This window comes from Tachyglossus aculeatus, chromosome Y4 (genome assembly GCF_015852505.1).
Source record: "Tachyglossus aculeatus isolate mTacAcu1 chromosome Y4, mTacAcu1.pri, whole genome shotgun sequence".
Taxonomy (NCBI): Eukaryota; Metazoa; Chordata; class Mammalia; order Monotremata; family Tachyglossidae; genus Tachyglossus; species Tachyglossus aculeatus.
In genome coordinates, this window is record NC_052096.1 from 6,454,395 (window position 1) to 6,478,289 (window position 23,895).

The 23,895-nt window shown below is 54.1% G+C and overlaps 1 protein-coding gene across 1 annotated transcript; it reads right to left on the reverse strand.

Annotated features, from left to right (window-relative positions):
* Nucleotides 1–26: 26 nt before the first annotated feature.
* On the reverse strand, nt 27–23,895 carry LIX1L (limb and CNS expressed 1 like). The gene is made up of 7 exons (XM_038768421.1): nt 23,865–23,895; nt 22,931–23,176; nt 14,523–14,686; nt 11,980–12,120; nt 10,234–10,329; nt 4,898–4,975; nt 27–1,174 (listed from the first exon to the last, which is right to left on the reverse strand). Exons 1-7 carry the CDS (start codon nt 23,893–23,895, stop codon nt 929–931), a joined length of 1,002 nt encoding a protein of 333 aa, XP_038624349.1. The 3' UTR covers nt 27–928.

Below are 23,895 nucleotides of genomic sequence, written 5' to 3' on the forward strand. Positions count from 1 at the left end.
TGGGAACACTGCCAGGAGGCACCCCATCTGGTTGCTACACAAAATTGGTTTATTATATAAAATTATACGTACGAAATACATGGGACAGGATGGGGTCTGGGGTCCCGGGCTGGGGGAGGGTGGGGAATGGCCTGCGCCCGTTGGCGGGTCTTGGGGCCACCGGCGGTGGGTTGGGGGGGGTCCTTTGGGATCAAAAATAGGACCAAAAATGGGCGGGAAAGGTGGTTGGAGGTGTGAGGCCCGGGGCGCCGACCGGCCCCCGGACAGGGGGATGAAGCCGATGGCCTCTTGGTCGGGTCACGGCCGGCCGGGGACGAAGGCAGGAGGGGGCTGACGCCCCCCCGGCACCGTCCCCTCGTTGGGGGCTGAAGACGAGGAGTGGGTTTCCAGAAGGGAGTCCAAAGGGGAACCCGGCGGAAAATGGCATCTGGCCCCTTCCCGGGCCCCGGAGCCACGGCGACGATGGGGGTGGGCAGGAGAGAGGGAGGTCAGGGCACCGGTGGCCCCCCATCTGTTCCGAGGGGGACCCCGTGTTGCCGGGATATGGGAGGGGAGTCTGGGGCAGGTAGGGGTCTGCCCTTCTTAAAAGTGGGGGGCCGGAAACGGGAAAGGGGGCGACTTGGGGGTCGGGGGGGGGTGTGCCTTTAAAGTGCAGCGACGGACCCCCGGGGGGCCGTGGGGGGGGGAGAAGGGGCAGGGCGCTGCCGCCCCTGGGCCCGACGGGACGGGGAGGAGACGGAACAGCCCGGGGCCCGCGCCTGACCCAATTCGCCCGCCCAGTACGGCGTCTCGACGCCTAGAGTAAGCGCCCCCGGCGTGGGGGGCGATAAACGATAAACCAAGAGGAAAGGGTCCGGGGACTGGAATCGGTCGGAAGCGGGGCTGGGGCGAGCGGCGGCAGTGTTGGGGGGGGGGGGCGGCCGGGGGCCTAGCAGGCGGGCGGCGAGTGCGGGGAGGCGAGCTGTCCGGCGGCCAGGAGGAGGATGTCCTTCTTCTCCTTGTGGAAGCGCAGCTCCTTGCCGGCCAGGCGCGCCTGGTCCAGCTCCCGCTCGGTGGCGGCCAGCTCCCGGGCCAGGGCTCCCGCCACCCCCTGCTCCCGGCTCACCCAGTCCAGGGCCATCTGGTGACGGATGTCGTCGTCCAGCGTCCGGTGCGAGTAGTGGGCCAGGACCTCCTGCGGGGGGACCAGGGCGGGGTGATCCATCATCAGCATCATCATCATCATCATCAGAATAATGGTATTTGTTAAGCGGGGTGATCATCATCAGAATAATGGTATTTGCTAAGCGCTTACTAGGTGCCAAGCACTGTTCTAAGCTCTGGGGAGGATTCAAGGCGATCGGGTGGTCCCACGGGGAACTCCCAGTCTTCATCCCCATTTTCCAGATGAGGTCACTGAGGCCCAGAGACTAAGAATGATGGTATTTGTTAAGCGCTTACTAGGGGCCAAGCACTGCTGTAAGCGCTGGGGAGGTTACAAGGTGATCGGGTTGCCCCACGGGGGGCTCCCAGTCTTCATCCCCATTTGACAGATGAGGGGACTGAGGCCTAGAGACTAATAATGATGGTCTTTGTTAAGCGCTTACTATGGGCCAAGCACCGTTCTAAGCGCTGGGGAGGTTACAAGGTGATCGGGTTGTCCCACAGGGAACTCCCAGTGTTCATCCCCATTTGACAGATGAGGGAACTGAGGCCCAGAGACTAATAATGATGGTCTTTGTTAAGCGCCAAGCACTGTTCTAAGCTCTGGGGAGGATACAAGGTGATCAGGTTGCCCCACGGGGAACTCCCAGTCTTCATCCCCATTTTACAGATGAGGGAACTGAGGCCCAGAGACTAATAAGGATGGTATTTGTTAAGCGCTTACTATGGGCCAAGCACCGTTCTAAGCGCTGGGGAGGTTACAAGGTGATCGGGTTGTCCCACGGGGGGCTCCCAGTCTTCATCCCCATTTTACAGATGAGGGAACTGAAGCCCAGAGAATAATAATGATGGCATTTGTTAAGCGCTTACTACGTGCAGAGCACTGTTCTAAGCGCTGCGGAGGTTACAAGGTGATCAGGTTGTCCCACGGGGGGCTCCCAGTTTTCATCCCCATTTTACAGATGAGGGAACTGAGGCCTAGAGTCTAATAATGATGGTCTTTGTTAAGCGCCAAGCACTGTTCTAAGCTCTGGGGAGGATACAAGGTGATCAGGTTGCCCCACGGGGAACTCCCAGGCTTCATCCCCATTTTACAGATGAGGGAACTGAGGCCCAGAGAATAATAATGATGGTATTTGTTAAGCGCTTACTATGGGCCAAGCACTGTTCTAAGCGCTGGGGAGGTTACAAGGTGATCGGGTTGTCCCACGGCGGGCTCACAGTCTCCATCCCCATTTTACAGATGAGGGAACTGAGGCCCCGAGAATAATAATAATAATGATGATGGTATTTGTTAAGCGCTTACTATGTGCCAAGCACCGTTCTAAGCGCTGGGGAGGTTACAAGGTGATCAGGTTGTCCCACAGGGGGCTCCCAGTTTTCATCCCCATTTCAGAGATGAGGGAACTGAGGCCTAGAAAATAATAATGATGGTATTTGTTAAGCACTTACTATGTGCCAAGCACTGTTCTAAGCACTGGGGAGGTTACAAGGTGATCAGGTTGTCCCACGGGGGGCTCCCAGTTTTCATCCCCATTTCAGAGATGAGGGAACTGAGGCCTAGAGAATAATAATGATGGTATTTGTTAAGCGCTTACTAGGTGCAAAGCACTGTTCTAAGCGCTGGGGAGGATACAAGGTGATCAGGTTGTCCCACGGGGGATGAAGACAGGGAGCCCCCAGTAGGACAACCTGACCACCTTGTATCTCCCCCAGCGCTTCAAGAAGCAGCGTGGCTCAGTGGGAAGAGCCCGGGCTTGGGAGTCAGAGGTCGTGGGTTCAAATCCCAGCTCCGCCACTTGTCAGCTGGGTGACTTTGGGCAAGTCACTTCACTTCTCTGGGCCTCAGTTCCCTCATCTGGAAAATGGGGAGTAAGACTGTGAGCCCCACATGGGACAACCTGATCACTCTGTAACGTCCCCAGTGCTTAGAACAGTGCTTGGCACATAGTAAGCGTTTAACAAATACCAAAATTATTATTATTATTAGCACACAGTAAGCGCTTAACAAATACCATCATTATTATTACTATTCCCCTTTTAGACTGTGGGCCCCCTTTTAGACTGTGAGCCCACTATTGGGTAGGGACCGTCTCTGTATGTTGCCAACTTGGACTTCCCAAGCGCTTAGTCCAGTGCTCTGCACACAGTAAGCGCTCAATAAATACGATTGATGATGATGATGATGATATTATTATTCACTTCTCTGTGCCTCAGTGACCTCATCTGTAAAATGGGGATGAAGACTGTGAGGCCTCCCATGGGACAACCTGATCACCTTGTATCTCCCCCAGCGCTTAGCACACAGTAAGCGCTTAACAAATACCATCATTATTATTATTATTCACTTCTCTGGGCCTCAGTTCCCTCATCTGTCAAATGGGGGTGAAGACTGAGCCCCCGTGGGACAACCTGATCACCTTGTATCTCCCCCAGTGCTTACAGCAGTGCTTGGCACGTAGTAAGTGCTTAACAAATACCATCGTTATTATTATTATTCACTTCTCTGTGCCTCAGTGACCGCATCTGTCAAATGGGGATGAAGACTGAGAGCCCCCCGTGGGACAACCTGATCACCTCGTATCTCCCCCAGCGCTTCGAGCAGTGCTTGGCGCGTAGTAAGCGCTTAACAAATACCATCATTATTATTATTATTCACTTCTCTGTGCCTCAGTGACTGCATCTGGAAAATGGGGGTGAAGACTGTGAGCCCCCCGGGGGACTTATTCACTTCTCTGTGCCTCAGTGACCGCATCTGTCAAATGGGGATGAAGACTGAGAGCCCTCCGTGGGACAACCTGATCACCTCGCATCTCCCCCAGCGCTTAGAGCAGTGCTTGGTGCATAGTAAGCGCTTAACAAATACCATCGTTGTTATTATTATTCACTTCTCTGTGCCTCAGTGACCGCATCTGTCAAATGGGGATGAAGACTGGGAGCTCCCCGTGGGACAACCTGATCACCTCGTATCTCCCCCAGCGCTTACAGCAGTGCTTGGTGTGTACTAAGCGCTTAACAAATACCATCATTATTGTTATTATTCACTTCTCTGTGCCTCAGTGACCGCATCTGTCAAATGGGGATGAAGACTGTGAGCCCCGCATGGGACTTATTCACTTCTCTGGGCCTCAGTGACCGCATCTGTCAAATGGGGATGAAGACTGTGAGCCCCCCGTGGGACTTATTCACTTCTCTGGGCCTCAGTGACCGCATCTGTCAAATGGGGATGAAGACTGAGAGCCCCTCTGTGGGACAACCTGATCACCTCGTATCTCCCCCAGCGCTTCGAGCAGTGCTTGGCGCGTAGTAAGCGCTTAACAAATACCATCATTATTATTATTATTATTCACTTCTCTGGGCCTCAGTGACCGCATCTGTCAAATGGGGATGAAGACTGTGAGCCCCCCGTGGGACTTATTCACTTCTCTGGGCCTCAGTGACCACATCTGTCAAATGGGGATGAAGACTGTGAACTCCCCATGGGACAACCTGATCACCTTGTATCTCCCCGAGCACTTAGAGCAGTGCTTGGCGCATAGTAAGCACTTAACCAATACCATTGTTAATATTATTATTCACTTCTCTGTGCCTCAGTGATGACATCTGTCAAATAGGGATGAAGACTGGGAGCTCCCCGTGGGACAACATCTCCCCCAGCGCTTCGAGCAGTGCTTGGCGCGTAGTGAGCGCTTCACAAATAGAAAGGTGATATTATTATGAGCAAAGGAGGCCCGGCCCCCTCCCGTCGGCCCACCTGCCGGGAGCATCGCCGTTCCCGCATGGCTTTCAGGCTGCCGTTCCAATGCAGCAGCTGGAAAACCGTCATCAGCTCCTGGGGGGTGGGGAGGGGGGGGCGAGGGTCAGCCGGGGAAGAGGGGGGGCCCCCCGCTTCCGACCCAGGTGGGCAGGGGGCACCTCCCCCATCTCCATCCCCCCCCCAACCCATCCCCCGCCGGGCCGTTGGGCCGTTTTGGGATTCGGGAATCCCCCCTTCCCGGACCTCCTGGCGCCGGGAGAGACACGGGGGCGACCATCCTCCATAAGGCCTTCCCACCCTCAGCCCCCGGCCCTACCTCCTTCCCCTCCCCACAGCACCTGTCTATATGTTTGTACAGATTTATTGCTCCATTTATTAATCAATCAATCAATCAATCGTATTTATTGAGCGCCTACTGTGTGCAGAGCACTGGACTCAGCGCTTGGGAAGTCCAAGTTGGCGACATTTCTATTGATTTTGTTAATGATGTGCATCTAGCTTGAATTCTAGAATCATTCTTGATTCTAGAATTCTTGAATCATTTATTCTGATGACGTGACACCTGTCCACGTGTTTTGTTTTGTCGTCGGTCTCCCCCGTCTAGACTGTGAGCCCGCTGTTGGGTAGGGACCGGCTCTAGATGTTGCTGACTTGGCCTTCCCAAGCGCTTAGTCCAGTGCTCTGCACACAGGAAGCGCTCAATAAATACGATTGATTGATTGATTGATTCACAAGCGCTTCATATAGTGCTCTGCACACAGTAAGTATTCAATAAATACCACTAAATGAATGAATGAACCTAGCTTTAATTCTATTTGTTCTGACAACTTGACACCTGTCCACATGTTTTGTTTTGTCACCTGTCTCCCCCTTCTAGACTGTGAGCCCACTGATGGGTAGGGACCGTCTCTATATGTTGCCAACTTGGACTTCCCAAGCGCTTAGTACAGTGCTCTGCATACAGTAAGTGCTCAATAAATACCACTAAATGAATGAATGAACCTAGCTTTAATTCTATTTGTTCTGACAACTTGACACCTGTCCACATATTCTGTTTTGTCGCCTGTCTCCCCCTTCTAGACTGTGAGCCCGGTGTTGGGTAGGGACCGTCTCTATATGTTGCTGACTTGGACTTCCCAAGCGCTTAGTACAGTGCTCTGCACACAGTAAGTGCTCAATAAATACCACTAAATGAATGAATGAACCTAGCTTTAATTCTATTTGTTCTGACGACTTGACAGCTGTCCACATGTTTTGTGGGTCTGTCTCCCCCCTCTAGGCTGTGAGCCCGTTGGTGGGTAGGGACCGTCTCTTTATTTTGCCGACTTGTACTCCCCAAGCACTTAGTACGGTGCTCTGCACACAGTAAGCGCTCAATAAATATGAATGGCTGACTGAATGAATGAATCTAGCTTTACTTCTATTTGTTCTGATGACTTGACACCTGTCCACGTGCTTTGTTCTGTCGTCTGTCTCCCCCTTCTAGACTGTGAGCCCGCTGTCAGGTAGGGACCGTCTCTACATGTTGCCAACTTGTACTTCATTCATTCATTCATTCAAGCGCTTAGTCCAGTGCTCTGCACACAGTAAGCGCACAATAAATACGATTGAATGAATGAAAAATAAATACGACTAACTGAATGAATGAATCTAGCTTTAATTCTATTTGTTCTGACGACTTGACACCTGTCCACATGTTTTGTTTTGTTGTCTGTCTCCCCCTTCTAGACTGCGAGCCCGGTGTTGAGTAGGGACCGTCTCCATCTGTTGCCAACTTGTACTTTCCAAGCGCTTAGTACAGTGCTCTGCACACAATAAGCGCTCAATAAATATAACAATGAATGAATGAATGAATGAATCTAGCTTTAATTCTATTTGTTCTGACGACTTGACACCTGTCCACATGTTTTGTTTTGTTGTCTGTCTCCCCCTTCTAGACTGCGAGCCTGGTGTTGAGTAGGGACCGTCTCCATCTGTTGCCAACTTGTACTTTCCAAGCGCTTAGTACAGTGCTCTGCACACAATAAGCGCTCAATAAATATAACAATGAATGAATGAATGAATGAATCTAGCTTTAATTCTATTTGTTCTGATGACTTGACACCTGTCCACATGTTTTGTTTCGTCGTCTGTCTCCCCCTTCTAGACTGTGAGCCTGTTGTTGGGTAGGGACCGTCTCCATATGTTGCCGACTTGGACTTCCCAAGAGCTTAGTACAGTGCTCTGCACACAATAAGCGCTCAATAAATATAACAATGAATGAATGAATGAATGAATCTAGCTTTAATTCTATTTGTTCTGATGACTTGACACCTGTCCACATGTTTTGTTTCGTCGTCTGTCTCCCCCTTCTAGACTGTGAGCCTGTTGTTGGGTACGGACCGTCTCCATATGTTGCCGACTTGGACTTCCCAAGAGCTTAGTCCAGTGCTCTGCACACAGTAAGTGCTCAATAAATACAACAATGAATGAATCTAGCTTTAATTCTATTTGTTCTGACAACTTGACACCTGTCCACATGTTTTGTTTTGCTGTCTGTCTCCCCCTTCTAGACTGTGAGCCCACCGTTGGGTAGGGACCGTCTCTATCTGTTGCCGACTTGGACTTCCCAAGCGTTTAGTCCAGTGCTCTGCACACAGTAAGCGCTCAATAAATACGACTGAATGAATGAATAAATGAACGAATCCCCTCCTGCTGCCGTTACTCTGGGCCCGAGCCCGGCTGGCCCCCCGGGACCCCCGGAGAGGAGGGGGTGATTCTCTCTCCGGGCATCTCCCCCATCCGTTGCTCCCCGGACGGCACCACCAGACTGTTTAGACGGATTCCTCTGCCTCTGTGCCAAGGAAGCCGGCCCGGGGCGGTGGGGAAGTTGAGGGGAGCGGGACAGATGTGCGGCTGCTAGGAAAGGTGGGGAGCAAGCCCTTCCCCTCCCCAAACACACATCTCTCCCCCCCCCAGCCCCAAGTGGGTACCTCATTCATTCATTCAATCGTATTTATTGAGCGCTTACTGTGTGCGGAGCACTGGACTAAGCGCTTGGGAAGTACAAGTTGGAAACATATGGAGGCGGTCCCTACCCAACACCGAGCTCACGGTCTAGTGGGGGAGACGGACGTTAATACAAATAGATAAAACAGTAAATTACAGATTGAGAGATAGGTGCTGTGGGGAGTCATTCATTCCATCGTATTTATTGAGCGCTTCCTGTGTGTGGAGCACTGTACTAAGCGCTTGGGAAGTACAAGTTGGAAACGTATAGAGACGGTCCCTACCCAACAACGAGCTCACGGTCTAGAGGGGGAGACAGACATTAATACAAATAGATAAAACAATAAATTACAGATAGATACAGATATGTGCTGTGGGGAGTCATTCACTCCATCGTATTTATTGAGCGCTTCCTGTGTGCGGAGCACTGTACTAAGCGCTTGGGAAGCCCAAGTTGGCAACATCTAGAGACGGTCCCTACCCAACAACGAGCTCACGCTCTAGAGGGGGAGACAGACATTAATACAAGTAGATAAAACAATAAATTATAGATATATACAGATAGATCCGTATGTGCTGTGGGGAGTCATTCATTCAATCGTATTTATTGAGCGCTTCCTGTGTGCGAAGCACTGGACTAAGCGCTTGGGAAGTACAAGTTGGAAACATACAGAAGCGGGCCCTACCCAACAACGAGCTCACGGTCTAGAGGGGGAGACAGACATTAATACAAGTAGATAAAACAATAAATTACAGATACAGATGTGCTGTGGGGAGTCATTCATTCAATCGTATTTATTGAGCGCTTACTGTGTGCGGAGCACTGGACTAAGCGCTTGGGAAGTACAAGTTGGAAACATGGAGGCGGTCCCTACCCAACAACGAGCTCACGGTCTAGAGGGGGAGACAGACATTAATACAAGTAGATAAAACAATAAATTACAGATACAGATGTGCTGTGGGGAGTCATTCATTCAATCGTATTTATTGAGCGCTTACTGTGTGCGGAGCACTGGACTAAGCGCTTGGAAAGTACAAGTTGGAAACATGGAGGCGGTCCCTACCCAACAACGAGCTCACGGTCTAGAGGGGGAGACAGACATTAATACAAGTAGATAAAACAATAAATTACAGATAGAGACATAGGTGCTGTGGGGAGTCATTCATTCAATCGTATTTATTGAGCGCTTACTGTGTGCAGAGCACTGTACTAAGCGCTTGGGAAGTACAAGTTGGAAACATATAGAGGTGGTCCCTACCCAACCACGAGCTCACGGTCTAGAGGGGGAGACAGACGTTAATACAAGTAGATAAAACAATAAATTACAGATAGAGACACAGGTGCTGTGGGGAGTCATTCATTCAGTCGTATTTATTGAGCGCTTCCTGTGTGCGGAGCACTGGACTAAGCGCTTGGGAAGCCCAAGTTGGCAACATCTAGAGACGGTCCCTACCCAACAGCGGGCTCACAGGCTAGAGGGGGAGACAGATGTTAATACAAGTAGATAAAATAATAAATTACAGATAGAGGCATAGGTGCTGTGGGGAGTCATCCATTCCATCGTATTTATTCAGCGCTTCCTGTGTGTGAAGCACTGTACTAAGTGCTTGGGAAGTACAAGTTGGAAGCATATGGAGACGGTCCCTACCCAACAACGAGCTCACGGTCTAGAGGGGGGAGACAGACATTAATACAAGTAGATAAAACAATAAATTACAGATAGAGAAACAGGTGCTGTGGGGAGTCATTCATTCATTCGTATTTATTGAGCGCTTACTGTGTGCAGAGCACTGGACTAAGCGCTTGGGAAGCCCAAGTTGGCAACATCTAGAGGCAGTCCCTACCCAACAACGAGCTCACGGTCTAGAGGGGGAGACAGACGTGAATACAAGTAGATAAAACAATAAATTACAGATAGAGACATAGGTGCTGTGGGGAGTCATTCATTCAGTCGTATTTATTGAGCGCTTACTGTGTGCGGAGCACTGGACTAAGCGCTTGGGAAGCCCAAGTTGGCAACATCTAGAGGCAGTCCCTACCCAACAACGAGCTCACGGTCTAGAGGGGGAGACAGACGTGAATACAAGTAGATAAAACAATAAATTACAGACAGAGACACAGGTGCTGTGGGGAGTCATTCATTCAGTCGTATTTATTGAGCGCTTCCTGTGTGCGGAGCACTGGACTAAGCGCTTGGGAAGGACAAGCTGGCAACATCTAGAGACGGTCCCTGCCCAACGGCGGGCTCACAGGCTAGCAGGGGGAGACATTCACTCGGTGGCGCGCCGGGCACTGTACTAAGCGCTCGGGAGAGCCCCGGAGAGCGACCGACGCACGGCGGTACCTGGAATTCCAGCATCGACTTGCCCTTGTTGGACTCCAGCATGAAGCGGAAGGCGCCGATGCCGGTGTTGGGGTTGTCCGCCTCCTCCGGGTTGCCCTGGGGCAGACGCGACACCCTCCGCTGGCCCCTCCGCTCCCGGGGGGCCCCCCGCCCCCCCCCCACCCCAGCCCCGGCGCCCCGCGTGTCGGCCGCGGGCGAGGGGGGGACCGGAGAGCTCAAACGGGGATCGAGCCTGAGCCCCCCGTGGGACAACCTGATGACCTCGTCTCTCCCCCAGCGCTTAGAACAGTGCTCGGCACGTAGTAAGCGCCTAACAAACTCCATCATAAAAAAAAAAAACCCACTCCCCGCGCAACCCCCCACCCCAAACTTGGACCCGGGGGGCGAGAGGCAGGGGGACCCCGATGTCTCTTTTCCCGACCAGAGAGGCGCGACAAGATCCCGGGCTTGGGAGTCCGAGGTTGCGGGTTCCAATCCCGGCTCCGCCACTTCATCATCATCAATCGTATTTATTGAGCGCTTACTATGTGCAGGGCACTGTACTAAGCGCTTGGGAAGTACAAATCTTGTCAGCTGGGTGACTTTGGGCGGGTCATTCCACTTCTCTGGGCCTCAGTTCCCTCATCTGGAAAATGGGGATGGAGACTGCGTGGGACAACCTGTTGACCTCCTATCTCCCCCAGCGCTTAGAGCAGTGCTTGGCACGTAGTAAGCGCCTATCAAATACCCTCCTTATTATTATTATGATTTGATCTTGGTATGATTTGATCTTGTCAGCTGGGTGACTTTGGGCAGCTCATTCCACTTCTCTGGGCCTCAGTTCCCTCATCTGGAAAACGGGGATGGAGACTGCGTGGGACAACCTGTTGACCTCCTATCTCCCCCAGCGCTTAGAGCAGTGCTCGGCACGTAGTAAGCGCCTATCAAATACCCTCGTTATTATTATTACGATTTGATCTTGTCAGCTGGGTGACTTTGGGCAGCTCATACCACTTCTCTGGGCCTCAGTTCCCTCATCTGGAAAATGGGGATGGAGACTGCGTGGGACAACCTGTTGACCTCCTATCTCCCCCAGCGCTTACAGCAGTGCTCGGCACGTAGTAAGTGCCTATCAAATACCCTCGTTATTATTATTATGATTTGATCTTGTCAGCTGGGTGACTTTGGGCGGCTCACTCCACTTCTCTGGGCCTCAGTTCCCTCATCTGGAAAATGGGGATGGAGACTGCGTGGGACAACCTGTTGACCTCCTATCTCCCCCAGCGCTTACAGCAGTGCTCGGCACGTAGTAAGCGCCTAACAAATACCCTTGTTATTATTATTATGATTTGATCTTGTCAGCTGGGTGACTTTGGGCAGCTCTTTCCACTTCTCTGGGCCTCAGTTCCCTCATCCGGAAAATGGGGATGGAGACTGCGTGGGACAACCTATTGACCGCCTATCTCCCCCAGCGCTTACAGCAGTGCTCGGCACGTAGTAAGCGCCTATCCAATACCCTCGTTATTATTATTATGATTTGATCTTGTCAGCTGGGTGGCTTTGGGCAGCTCTTTCCACTTCTCTGGGCCTCGGTTCCCTCATCCGGAAAATGGGGGTGGAGACTGCGTGGGACAACCTGTTGACCTCCTATCTCCCCCAGCGCTTAGAGCAGTGCTCGGCACGTAGTAAGCGCCTATCAAATACCCTCGTTATTATTATGATGATTTGGGGAGGATTTCCCCGGTCCCCCGGGGGGGTGAGGCTCACGTTGAAAGTCGCCAGGGCGTCCGACACGCTCTTCTCAATGAACTCCTCCGTGATCCGCCGGGAAGGGTGCTCGTTGAACACGGAGTTCATCAGCGCGATCTTCGCCGCGCTGCGCCGGGCCTCCGCTTTGGTGGGGCAGAACTGCCGGGAAAAATCAATCATCGGTCCTCCGGCGCGCTCACTATGCGCGGGGCGCTGTACTGAGCGCTTGGGAGACGGCCCCGCCACGGGACCGCGACGGGGCCTTACGGGATAGAGGGGGAGGCGGACGTCGGGAGGAATCACTCTATTTAATTTAGACTGTGAGCCCACTGTTGGGTAGGGACCGTCTCTATCTGTTGCCAACTTGGACTTCCCAAGCGCTCAGTACAGTGCTCTGCACACAGTAAGCGCTCAATAAATACGATTGATTGATTTTGATGGTATTGACACCTATCTACTTGCTTGATTTTGTCGTCTGTCTCCCCCTTCTAGACTGTGAGCCCGTTGGTGGGTAGGGACCGGCTCTATACGTTGTCCAATTGTACTTCCCAAGCGCTCAGTACAGTGCTCTGCACACAGTAAGCGCTCAATAAATACGATTGATTGATTTTGATGGTATTGACACCTATCTACTTGCTTGATTTTGTCGTCTGTCTCCCCCTTCTAGACTGTGAGCCTGTTGGTGGGTAGGGACCGGCTCTATACGTTGTCTAATTGTACTTCCCGAGCGCTCAGTACAGTGCTCTGCACACAGTAAGCGCTCAATAAATACGATTGATTGATTTTGATGGTATTGACACCTATCTACTTGCTTGATTTTGTCGTCTGTCTCCCCCTTCTAGACTGTGAGCCCGTTGGTGGGTAGGGACCGGCTCAATACGTTGTCTAATTGTACTTTCCAAGCGCTCAGTCCAGTGCTCTGCACGCAGTGGGCGCTCAATAAATACGGCTGAATGGATGGATGAATGACTGAACTTCTCTCACGGCGTAGTGAACGGATCACAGGCCTGGCAATCGGAAGGTCACGGGTTCTAATCCCGGCTCTGCCACTTGTCTGCTGTGTGACCTTGGGCAAGTCACTTCCACTTCTCTGGGCCTCAGTTCCCTCATCTGGAAAATGGGGATGATGACTGGGAGCCCCATGGGGGACAACCAGATCACCTTGTATCCTCCCCAGTGCTTAGAGCAGTGCTTGGCACAGAGTAAGCATTTAACAAATGCCATCATTATTATTAGTCTCTGAGCCTCAGTTCCCTCACCTGGAAAATGGGGATGAAGAACGGGAGCCCCACATGGGGCAACCTGATCACCTTGTATCCCTGCCCAGTGCTTAGAACAGTGCTTGGCACATAGTAAGTGCTTAACAAATGCCATCATTATTATTATTCTCTGAGCCTCAGTTCCCTTATCTGGAAAATGGGGATGAAGACCGTGAGCTCCAAGTGGGACAACCTGATCACCCTGTATCCGCCTCAGCGCTTAGAACAGTGCTTGGCACATACTAAGCGCTTAACAAATGCCATCATTAATATTATTCTCTGAGCCTCAGTTCCCTCATCTGGAAAATGGGGATGAAGACCCCATGAAGACCCAGTGCTTAGAACAGTGCTTGGCACAGAGTAAGCGCTTAACAAATGCTATCATTATTATTAGTCTCTGAGCCTCAGTTCCCTCATCTGGAAAATGGGGATGAAGACCGTGAGCCCCGCATGGGACAACCAGATGACCTTGTATCTCCCCCAGTGCTTAGAACAGTGCTTGGCACATAGTAAGCGCTTAACAAATGCCATCATTATTATTATTCTCTGAGCCTCAGTTCCCTCATCTGGGAAATGGGGATAATAATAATAATGATGATGGGATTTATTAAACGCTTACTATGTGCAAAGCCCTGTTCTAAGCGCTGGGGAGGTTACAAGGCAATCAGGTTGTCCCACAGGGGGCTCACAGTCTTCATCCCCATTTTACAGATGAGGTAACTGAGGCTCAGAGAATAATAATAATAATAATAATGTTGGTATTTGTTAAGCGCTTACTATGTGGAAAGCACTGTTCTAAGTGCTGGGGGAATACAAGGAGATGAGGTTGTCCCATGTGGGGCTCACAGTCTTAATCCCCATTTTACAGATGAGGGAACTGAGGCACAGGGAAATAAAGTGACTTGCCCAAGGTCACACAGCAGACATGTGGGGGAGGTGGGATTCGAACCCATGACCTCTGACTCCAAAGCCCGGGCTCTTTCCACTGAGTCACGCTGCTGACCGTGAGCCCCACGTGGGACAACCTGATGACCTCGTAGCCCCCCCAGCGCTTAGAACAGTGCTTGGCACAGAGTGAGCGCTTAACTACCACCACGATGATGATTATTCATCAATCGTATTTATTGAGTGCTTACTCTGTGCAGAGCACTGTACTAAGCGCTTGGAAAGTGCAAATTGGCAACATATAGAGACGGTCCCTACCCAACAGCGGGCTCACAGTCTAAAATGATACTACTAATAATCAATCTTATTATTTAATATCACTTCCCCGCCCCGGCCCGAGGCGCTGCCCGCTCCTACCTGGAAACTGCCGAAGCAACTCCCGCCGGGCAGGGTGACGTAGCAGACGTACGGGGGGCTGTTGGAGGGGACCATCTCGTAGACCACCAGGGCCCCGTTCTTCAGGTCGGCCCCCCGGGACTGCTTCATCTGCCAGAACTCCTGCAGGGCCTCCACCACGTTCACTGCCGCCGCGGGCGATGGTGGGGGGGGGAGAGAGAGGGAAAGAGAGAGAGCACGGCTTTATCGTATTTATTGAGCGCTTACTGTGTGCCGAGCACTGGACTAAGCGCTTGGGAAGTCCAAGTTGGAAGCATCTAGAGGCGGTCCCTACCCAACAACGAGCTCACGGTCTAGTGGGGGAGACGGACATTAATACAAATAGATAAAACAATAAATTACAGATTGATACACAGGTGCTGTGGGGAGTCATTCATTCAATCGTATTTATTGAGCGCTTACTGTGTGCGGAGCACTGGACTAAGCGCTTGGGAAGTCCAAGTTGGAAGCATACAGAGACGGTCCCTACCCAACAACGAGCTCACGGTCTAGTGGGGGAGACGGACGTTAATACAAATGGATAAAACAATAAATTACAGATTGAGACATAGGTGCTGTGGGGAGTCATTCATTCGATCGTATTTATTGAGCGCTTACTGTGTGCCGAGCACTGAACTAAGCGCTTGGGAAGTCCAAGTTGGAAGCATACAGAGACGGTCCCTACCCAACAACGAGCTCACGGTCTAGTGGGGGAGACGGACATTAATACAAATGGATAAAACAGTAAATTACAGATTGATACATAGGTGCTGTGGGGAGTCATTCATTCGATCGCATTTATTGAGCGCTTAATGTGTGCGGAGCACTGGACTAAGCGCTTGGGAAGTACAAGTTGGAAGCATATAGAGACGGTCCCTACCCAACAACGAGCTCCCGGTCTAGTGGGGGAGACAGACGTTAATACAAATAGATAAAACAGTAAATTACAGATACAGACATAGGTGCTGTGGGGAGTCATTCATTCAATCGTATTTATTGAGCGCTTACTGTGTGCGGAGCAATGGACTAAGCGCTTGGGAAGTCCAAGTTGGAAGCATCTAGAGACGGTCCCTACCCAACAACGAGCTCACGGTCTAATGGGGGAGATGGACATTAATACAAATGGATAAAACAGTAAATTACAGATTGATACATAGGTGCTGTGGGGAGTCATTCATTCAATCGTATTTATTGAGCGCTTACTGTGTGCGGAGCACTGGACTAAGCGCTTGGGAAGTACAAGTTGGAAGCATACGGAGACGGTCCCTATCCAACAACGAGCTCACGGTCTAGTGGGGGAGACAGACATTAATACAAATGGATAAAACAATAAATTACAGATTGAGACATAGGTGCTGTGGGGAGTCATTCATTCAATCGTATTTATTGAGCGCTTACTGTGTGCGGAGCACTGGACTAAGCCCTTGGGAAGTACAAGTTGGAAGCATATAGAGGCGGTCCCTACCCAACAACGAGCTCACGGTCTAGTGGGGGAGACGGACCTTAATACAAATAGATAAAACAATAAATTACAGATAGATACATAGGTGCTGTGGGGAGTCATTCATTCAATCAGAGGTCATGGGTTCCAATCCCGGCTCCGCCACTTGTCAGCTGGGTGACTTGGGGCAAGTCACTTCACTTCTCTGGGCCTCAGCTGGAAAATGGGGATGAAGACTGGGAGCCCCACGGGGGGGCAACCTGATTCATTCAATCGTATTTATTCATTCATTCATTCAAACGTATTTATTGAGTGCTTACTGCGCACTGTACTGAGCGCTTGGGAAGTACGCTTACTGTGTGCAGAGCACTGGACTGAGCGCTTGGGAAGTCCAAGTTGGCAACATCTAGTGACGGTCCCTGCCCAGCAGCGGGCTCACAGGCTAGAAGGGGGAGGCAGTCGACAAAACAAAACGTATTAACAAAATAAAATAAATAGAATAAATATGTACAAATGAAATAGAGTAATAAATATGTACCAACATACATACAGGTGCTGTGGGGAGGGGAAGCAGGTAAGGCGGGGGGGTGGGTGGGGAGGGGGAGAGAAAGGAGGGAGCTCAGTCTGGGAAGGCCTCCTGGAGGAGGTGAGCTTGTAACCTCCCCAGCGCTTAGAACAGTGCTTGGCACATAGTAAGCACTTAATCAATCAATCAATCAATCGTATTTATTGAGCGCTTACTGTGTGCAGAGCACTGGACTAAGCGCTTGGGAAGTCCAAGTTGGCAACATCTAGAGACGGTCCCTACCCAACAGTGGGCTCACAGTCTAAAATGGGGAGACAGAGAACAAAACCAAACATACTAACAAAATAAAATAAATAGAAATACCATCGTTACTATTATTTCAGGCTTCTGAGGCTTGGAGTGTGGTGGTTGGGTGGGGGGAGAGCGGGACCCTCTGGCCGGCCGGGTGGGATGCGGGCCCCCCGAGGACAAGCCCACCAGCAGGAAGGAGGGGACGAGGATGAGGGGGAGACCAGAAGCAGCGTGGCCCAGTCGAAAGAGCCTGGGCCCGGGCGTCAGAGGACCTGGGTTCCCTCCTGGCTCGGCCAGTTGCCTGCCGTGTGCCTTGGGGCAAGTCACACAGCGGACAAGCAGCGTGGCTCAGTGGAAAGAGCCCGGGCTTGGGAGTCAGAGGTCGTGGGTTCTAATCGCGGCTCCCCTACACGTCTCCAGTGGCTACCAATCAACCTATGCATCAGGCAGAAACTCCTCCCCCTGGGCTTCCAGGCTGTCCATCCATCCATCCCCTGGCCCCCTCCTACCTCACCTCCCTTCTCTCCTTGTCCAGCCCAGCCCGCACCCTCCGCTTCTCTGCCACCGCTCACCTCCTCACCGTTAGGCCTCGTTCTCGCCCGTCCCGCCATCGACCCCCGGCCCACGTCCTCCCCCTGGCCCGGAATGGCCTCCCTCTGCCCCTCCGCCGCGCTAGCTCTCTTCCTCCCTTCAAGGCCCTACTGAGAGCTCACCTCCTCCAGGAGGTCTTCCCAGACTGAGCCCCCTCCTTCCTCTCCCCCTCATCCCCCTCTCCATCCCCCCCGCCTTACCTCCTTCCCTTCCCCACAGCACCTGTATATATGTATATATGTTTGTACGGATTGATTACTCTACTTTACTTCTACATATTTATTCTATTTATTTCATTTTGTTAATATGTTTTGTTTTGGTCTCCGTCTCCCCCTCTAGACTGTGAGCCCGCTGGTGGGTAGGGACCGTCTCTATATGTTACCAATTTGTACTTCCCAAGCGCTTAGTCCAGTGCTCTGCACACAGTAAGCGCTCAATAAATACAATTGAATGAATGAATGAATGCTGTGTGACCTTGGGCAAGTCACTTAACTTCCTGAGCCTCAGTGACCTCATCTGGAAAATGGGGATCAAGACCGTGAGCCCTACGTGGGACAACGTGATCACCTTGTATCCCCCCCCCCCCCAGCGCTTAGAACAGTGCTTGGCACATAGTAAGCGCTTAACAAACAAGACATGTAATCACATATATTAATTGACTCTGATCCTCAGTCTAGGTCATATGGAAATGACTTCCCAAGGAAGAAGAAATTCTCAAGGTGGAAGAATGGAAACTTGGTTTTAGTCAGTCAGCTGTATTTATTGAGCACTTATTGTGTGAGAGCACTGTGCTAAGTGCTTGGGAGAGTACAATATAACAAACACATTTCCCTTACCACAGTTCCCTTACCACAGTAAGCTTTACAGTCTAGAGGGGGAAATGGACATTAATATAAATAAATAAATTACAGATATGTACATATCTGTACATATGTACATTTATTTTGTTAATATGTTTGGTTTTGTTCTGTGTCTCCCCCTTCTAGACTGTGAGCCCACTGTTGGGTAGGGACTGTCTCTATATGTTGCCAACTTGTACTTCCCAAGCACTTAATACAGTGCTCTGCACACTGTAAGTGCTCAATAAATACGATTGATTAACAAATGCCATCGTTATTATTACCATTTACTTCCCTGGGCCTCAGTCCCCTCATCTGTAAAGTGGGGATAAAAACTGGGACAGGGATTGGCTCCATCCTGTCTTGTAGTTACCCCAGCGCTTAATGCAGGGCCTGGCACATAGTAAGCGCTTAAATACCGTCGGAAAGCCAAAACCCTCTCCAGCGCCGGCTCCTGTCTCCCGGAGCTGGTGGGCTGTGGGTGGGGGGTCCCCGCGCGGGGACCGGAGGGGGCTTCTGGAGAGATGCCCGGGACAAATCAGGAATGCGAGCATGGGCCGAGGGGGCCGGGGCCACAGGGGCACCCGCCCCATCTCCCCCTCCCCAGAGGGAGCCCAGTATTTCAGGCCAAGACGACTGATCTCTTGCCAAGAAGGGAAGGAGGGAGGCAGGGAAGAAGGGCCAACTCCCAGGCCCCAAAGGGGAAATCGATCCCGGGGGACCCGGTCCCCCGGTTTGGTGCCAGCGGCGGGGGCAGGTTTGGAGGAAGGATGCGGGGATTGAGTGGCCAGCCCTGCCGTCTCCCCATCAAACCTCTCTCAGAGGAAGCGAGGCCGGAGGGAGGGAGGGAATTGGGAAGAAAGCACTGACTTCCCAGGGCTGGATTCCCCCCCCCCCCCCCCCCCCCCCCCCCCCGCCCAGGACCGCACCGTCCAACCCCCCAGCTGGCCGCCCAGTCCACGAAAGCTGGAAAGCTGGCTGCGAGTCAGAGGCCGCAGGGAAACCCAACAGACAAACACAGGGGCACGCAAGGACACCCAGATGGGCACGCGAGATGTCGGGGCGGGGGATGCTGGGATGCTGAGGATGTTTGCCCAGAGGCCGGGACCCTCCGAGATGCCCAGACGGGGTGGAGAGAGGGAGGGGACGGCGCCCTGGAAGGGCGTGGGGGGCCGGAGGAGGAGGAGGAGAGGAGAAGGGGGAGAAGAGAGGAGGAGGAGGAGAACGGGAGGAGGAGGGGAAGGAAGAGGAGGAGGAGGGATAGGGGATGAAAGGGAAAGAGGAGGAAAAGGAGGAGGAGGGGGAGAAGAAGGAAGAGAAAAAAAGGAAGAGGGGAAGAGGAAGAGGGGAAGAAAGGGGAAGAGGAGGAGGAGGAAAAGGAGAAAGAGGAGGGGAAGAAGAAGGAAGAGAAGAGGAGGAGGAGGAGAAGGAGAAGAGGAGGAGGAAGAGGGGAAGGAAGAGGGGAAGAAAGGGGAAGAGGAGGAGGAAGAGGAGGGGAAGAAGAAGGAAGAGAAGAAAAGGAGGAGAAGGGGAAAAGGAGGAGGAAGAGGGGAAGGAAGAGGGGGAAGAGGAACAGGAGGAAGAGGAGGGGAAGAAGAAGGAAGAGAAGAAAAAGGAGGAGGAGAAGGGGAAAAGGAGAAGGGGAAGAGGAAGAGGGGAAGAAAGGGGAAGAGGAGGAGGAGGAGGAAAAGGAGAAAGAGGAGGGGAAGAAGAAGGAAGAGAAGAAAAGGAGGAGGAGAAGGAGAAGAGGAGGAGGAAGAGGGGAAGGAAGAGGGGAAGAAAGGGGAAGAGGAGGATGAGGAGGAGGAAGAGGAGGGGAAGAAGAAGGAAGAGAAGAAAAGGAGGAGAAGGGGAAGAGGAGGAGGAAGAGGGGAAGGAAGAGGGGGAAGAGGAACAGGAGGAAGAGGAGGGGAAGTAGAAGGAAGAGAAGAAAAAGGAGGAGGAGAAGGGGAAGAGGAGGAGGAAGGAAGAGGGGATGAAAGGGGAAGAGGAGGAGGAAGAGGGGAAGGAAGAGGGGGAAGAGGGGATGGAAGAGGAGGAGGAAAAGGAAGAGGAGGAGGGGAAGAAGGAAGAGGAGGAGAAGAAAAAGAAAGAAGAGGAAGAGGAGGGGAACGAGGAGGGGAGGAGGAGGAGGAGAAAGGCAGTGAGGAAGAAGAAGGCAAAAAAGAGGAGGAGGAGGGGAATGAGGCGGGGAGGAGAAGAAAGACAGCCAGGAGGAAGAGGGGAAGGAGTAAGTGTTTCCATGTGGCCGGAAAAGGGGCAGCCGCTCCTCGAGACTTGGGGCCGAGCTACCTGCCAAGCGCCGCCCGACAGGGCAGGTCTCCGGCCGCAGCATCGGGGCTGGACGGGACCCGGCCGGGAGCGGGCAGCGGGCGGCGGGCGGCGGCCTGACGCCTGGCAGCAGCAACCGGAGACCGGCGGCAGTGCCTGCCCTCTGACCCCCAAGGCCCGGAGTAGGCCCCGTCCCCTCGCCCAACGGCCGCCGGGCATCCATCACCCGGGCCAGGGAGGGGATCCATCCTGGGCTGGGGGGGGTCAGCCATCCTTGGCTTCGGGGTGGTACCCGCTGGCCCGGTCCCCTCGCCCAACGTCCGCCGGGCATCCATCACCCGGGCGAGGGAGGGGATCCATCCTGGGCTGGGGGTCTGCCATCCTTGGCTTCGGGGTGGTACCCAAGCGGGTAAAGGCCTCCGGCCTCCTCCCTCAGCCCCGAGCCCCTTGCCCTGGGGTTTCGGGGGGTTGGGGGAGGGGGACAGGAGAAAAAAGGAGGGGAAGGGGTGATGATTTCCAGGCCAGGGAGGGGGGGCTCAGCCTTCGGGCCACGGGGCGAGATAGTTTGGGAAGACGTCCGGACTGACGCCAAGGGTCTCGGCCCTCGCCCCTTGTCCCCTGCCCGGTGAAAAGATGGAGGTGCGTAGGGGCTGGGGTGGACATTCACTTAGCTTCTCTGTGCCTCAGTTACCTCATCTGTAAAATGGGGATTAAGACTGTGAACCCCCCGTGGGACAACCTGATCACCCTGTAACCTCCCCAGCGCTTAGAACAGCGCTTTGCACATAGTAAGCGCTTAATAAATGGCATTATTAGTATTATTATTCGGGCTCCTGGGTCCTCAGTGACTGGGGCCGGTGGGCTGGGGGCGCGGGGGGAGGGGATGGGCCCAGCAGACGGCCCCTCCTCGCTGGCCTTGGGCCAGGAAAGGCGAGCCAGCCCGAGGCCCAGACGAAGGGCTGGGGAATTTAGGCCGCAGGAAACGCTTGAGGTTGGGGGGCGGGGGGGGGGGGTGTCGGGGAGGGGGCTTTCGGGATGGCACAGGAAGGAGGGAGATTTGGAAGGGGGAGGTGGTTCTGGGGGTGTGTGCTGGGGGGGGGGGTGTCCCCAGGGACGGAGATGGTCCAGGGGTGCGGAGAGGAGGGGATGGATCTCGAAAGGGGGTGTCTGGAAAGGGAGAAAGGAGAGGAAGGAGGGGGAAGAAAGAGTTGGAGGGAGAAAGGGAAGGAGACGGGGAGAGAGGGGGGAAGGGAGAGAGGGAAAGGAAAGGGAGGAGGGGAGGGGGAGGGAGAGGGAGAAAAAGGAGGAGACGGGAGGGGGGAAGTGGGGGAGGGAAGGGGCAGAAGGAAAGAGGACGGGGGAGAGAGGAGAGGGAAGGGGAAAGGAGGGGAGATAGAAGGGGGTGAGGGATGAGGGGAGAAGAGAGGGAAGGGAGGAGAGAGAAGGGGAAAGGAGAGAGGGAAGGGGTGAGAGAGGAGAGGGAAAGGGAGAGGAGAGGGACAGGGAGAGGAGAGGGAAAGGGAGAGAGGAAGGGGGAGAGAGGAGAGGGGAGAAAGGAGAGAGAAGTGGGGAAGAAAGGAGAGAGCGGGGGGGGGAGAGGGAAGGGGAGAAAGGAGGGAGAAGGGGGAGAGGGAAGGGAAGAAAGGAGGGAGAAGGGGGAGAGAAGAGAGAGAAGGAGGAGAGAGAGGGGGGAGAGAGGTGAGGGGAGAAGGGGGGAGAGAGAGAAGGAGAAGAAAGGAGAGAGAAGGGGAGGAGAGGGAAAAGGGGAGGGAGAAGGGCGAGAGAGGGGAGGGGACGGGGGAGATAAGAGGGAAGGTGGGGGGAGAAGGGGGAGAGAGAAGAGGGAAGGGGGAGAGAAGAGAGGGAAGAAGAGAGGAGAGGGGAAGAGGGGAGAGGGAAGGGGGAGAAAGGAGGAAGACAGGAGGGACAGAAGAGAGGGAAGGAGAGGGAAAGAGAGGGGAAGAGGGGAAAGGGAAGGGGGAGAAAGGAGGAAGAGAGGAGAGGGAAGGAGAGGGAAGGAGAGAGGAGAGGGAAGGGGGAGAGGGAAGGGGGAGAGGGAAGGGGGAGAAAGGGGGGAGAGAGGAGGGAGAGAAGAGAGGGAAGGGGAAGAGAGAAGGGGAGAAAGGAGGGAGAAGGGGGAGAGAAGAGAGGGAAGGAGGAGAGAGAAAGGGGAGAGAGGAGAGGGAAGGAGGGAGAGGGAAGGGGAGAAAGGGAAGGGGGTGTGTCGGTGTGTGTCTGTGTGGGGTGTGTCTGTCTGAGTGTGTGTGTCTGTATCTGTGTGTGTTCTCTGTGTGTGTGTGTGTGTGTGTGTGTGTCTGTGTGTCCCTGTATGTGTCTCCGTGTTTGTATCTGTGTGTGTCTGTGTCCGTGCGTGTTCTCTGTGCGTGTGTGCGTCCGTGTGTTGTGTCTCCGTGTCCGTGTGTCCTCTGACCTCTGCCGTATCCGTGCGTGTGCTTGGCGAAGCTCCTGACGACCGCCTCCACCGCCTCGCGCAGCACGGCCGGGCTCCCGCCGGAACCCCCGGGGGACGGCGCCGCCGCCGCCGGCGGGAGGGGAGCCGCGGGAGCGGGAGGAGCGGGAGGAGCGGCCGGCCCCACCGGGGCCACCGGGGCCACCGGGGGAACCGGGCCAACCGGGGCCACCGGGGCAACGGGGGCGGGGGCTGCTCCTCCTCCCCCTCCCCCTCCCCCCCCGGCCCGCAGCGCCCGGCCCGCCCCCGCCCCCACCCCCGCCTGCAGCCGCTGCGCCCGCAGCGTGTCCATCCCCCGGCCCCCGGCCCCCGGGCCCCTGCCCCCTGCCCCCCGACCCCCGACCCCCGACCCCCTGACCGCCCCCGCGCCCGCCGAGCGCCGGACTGACGGCGGCCCCGCCCCGCGCCCCGGAGCCTTGTCCGTCGCCCCCCGGGGGGCGGGGCCTAGGAACGCTCAGGGCCAATCGCGGGGGCGGGCGGCGGGAGGGGCGGACCGGGCAGCCAATCGCCGGCCGGGGAGGGAGGGGGCGGGGCCGGGTTACGACCAATCAGGAGCGGGGAGGGGAAAAGGGGGGGGTGAGTGGCGCGCGCCTGTCTGTCAGACGGAGTGGGCGGGGCTTAGTGTCCAGTGGGCGGGGCTCACCATCGCCAGGGCGCGTGCGCGCCTGCCTTTCAGACGGAGGGGGCGGGGCTTAACCCCCCAGTGGGCGGTCTCCTCCATCCCCAGAGCGCGTGCGCGCCTCCTTTTCAGAAAGAGTGGACGGGGCTTAGCCCCCGAATGGGCGGGGCTCCCCATCATTCATTCATTCATTCATTCATTCATTCATATTTATTGAACGCTTACTGTGTGCAGAGCACTGGACTAAGCGCTTGGGAAGTACAAGCTCGCGACTACCTGTCAGACGGAGTGGGCGGGACTCTTCCAT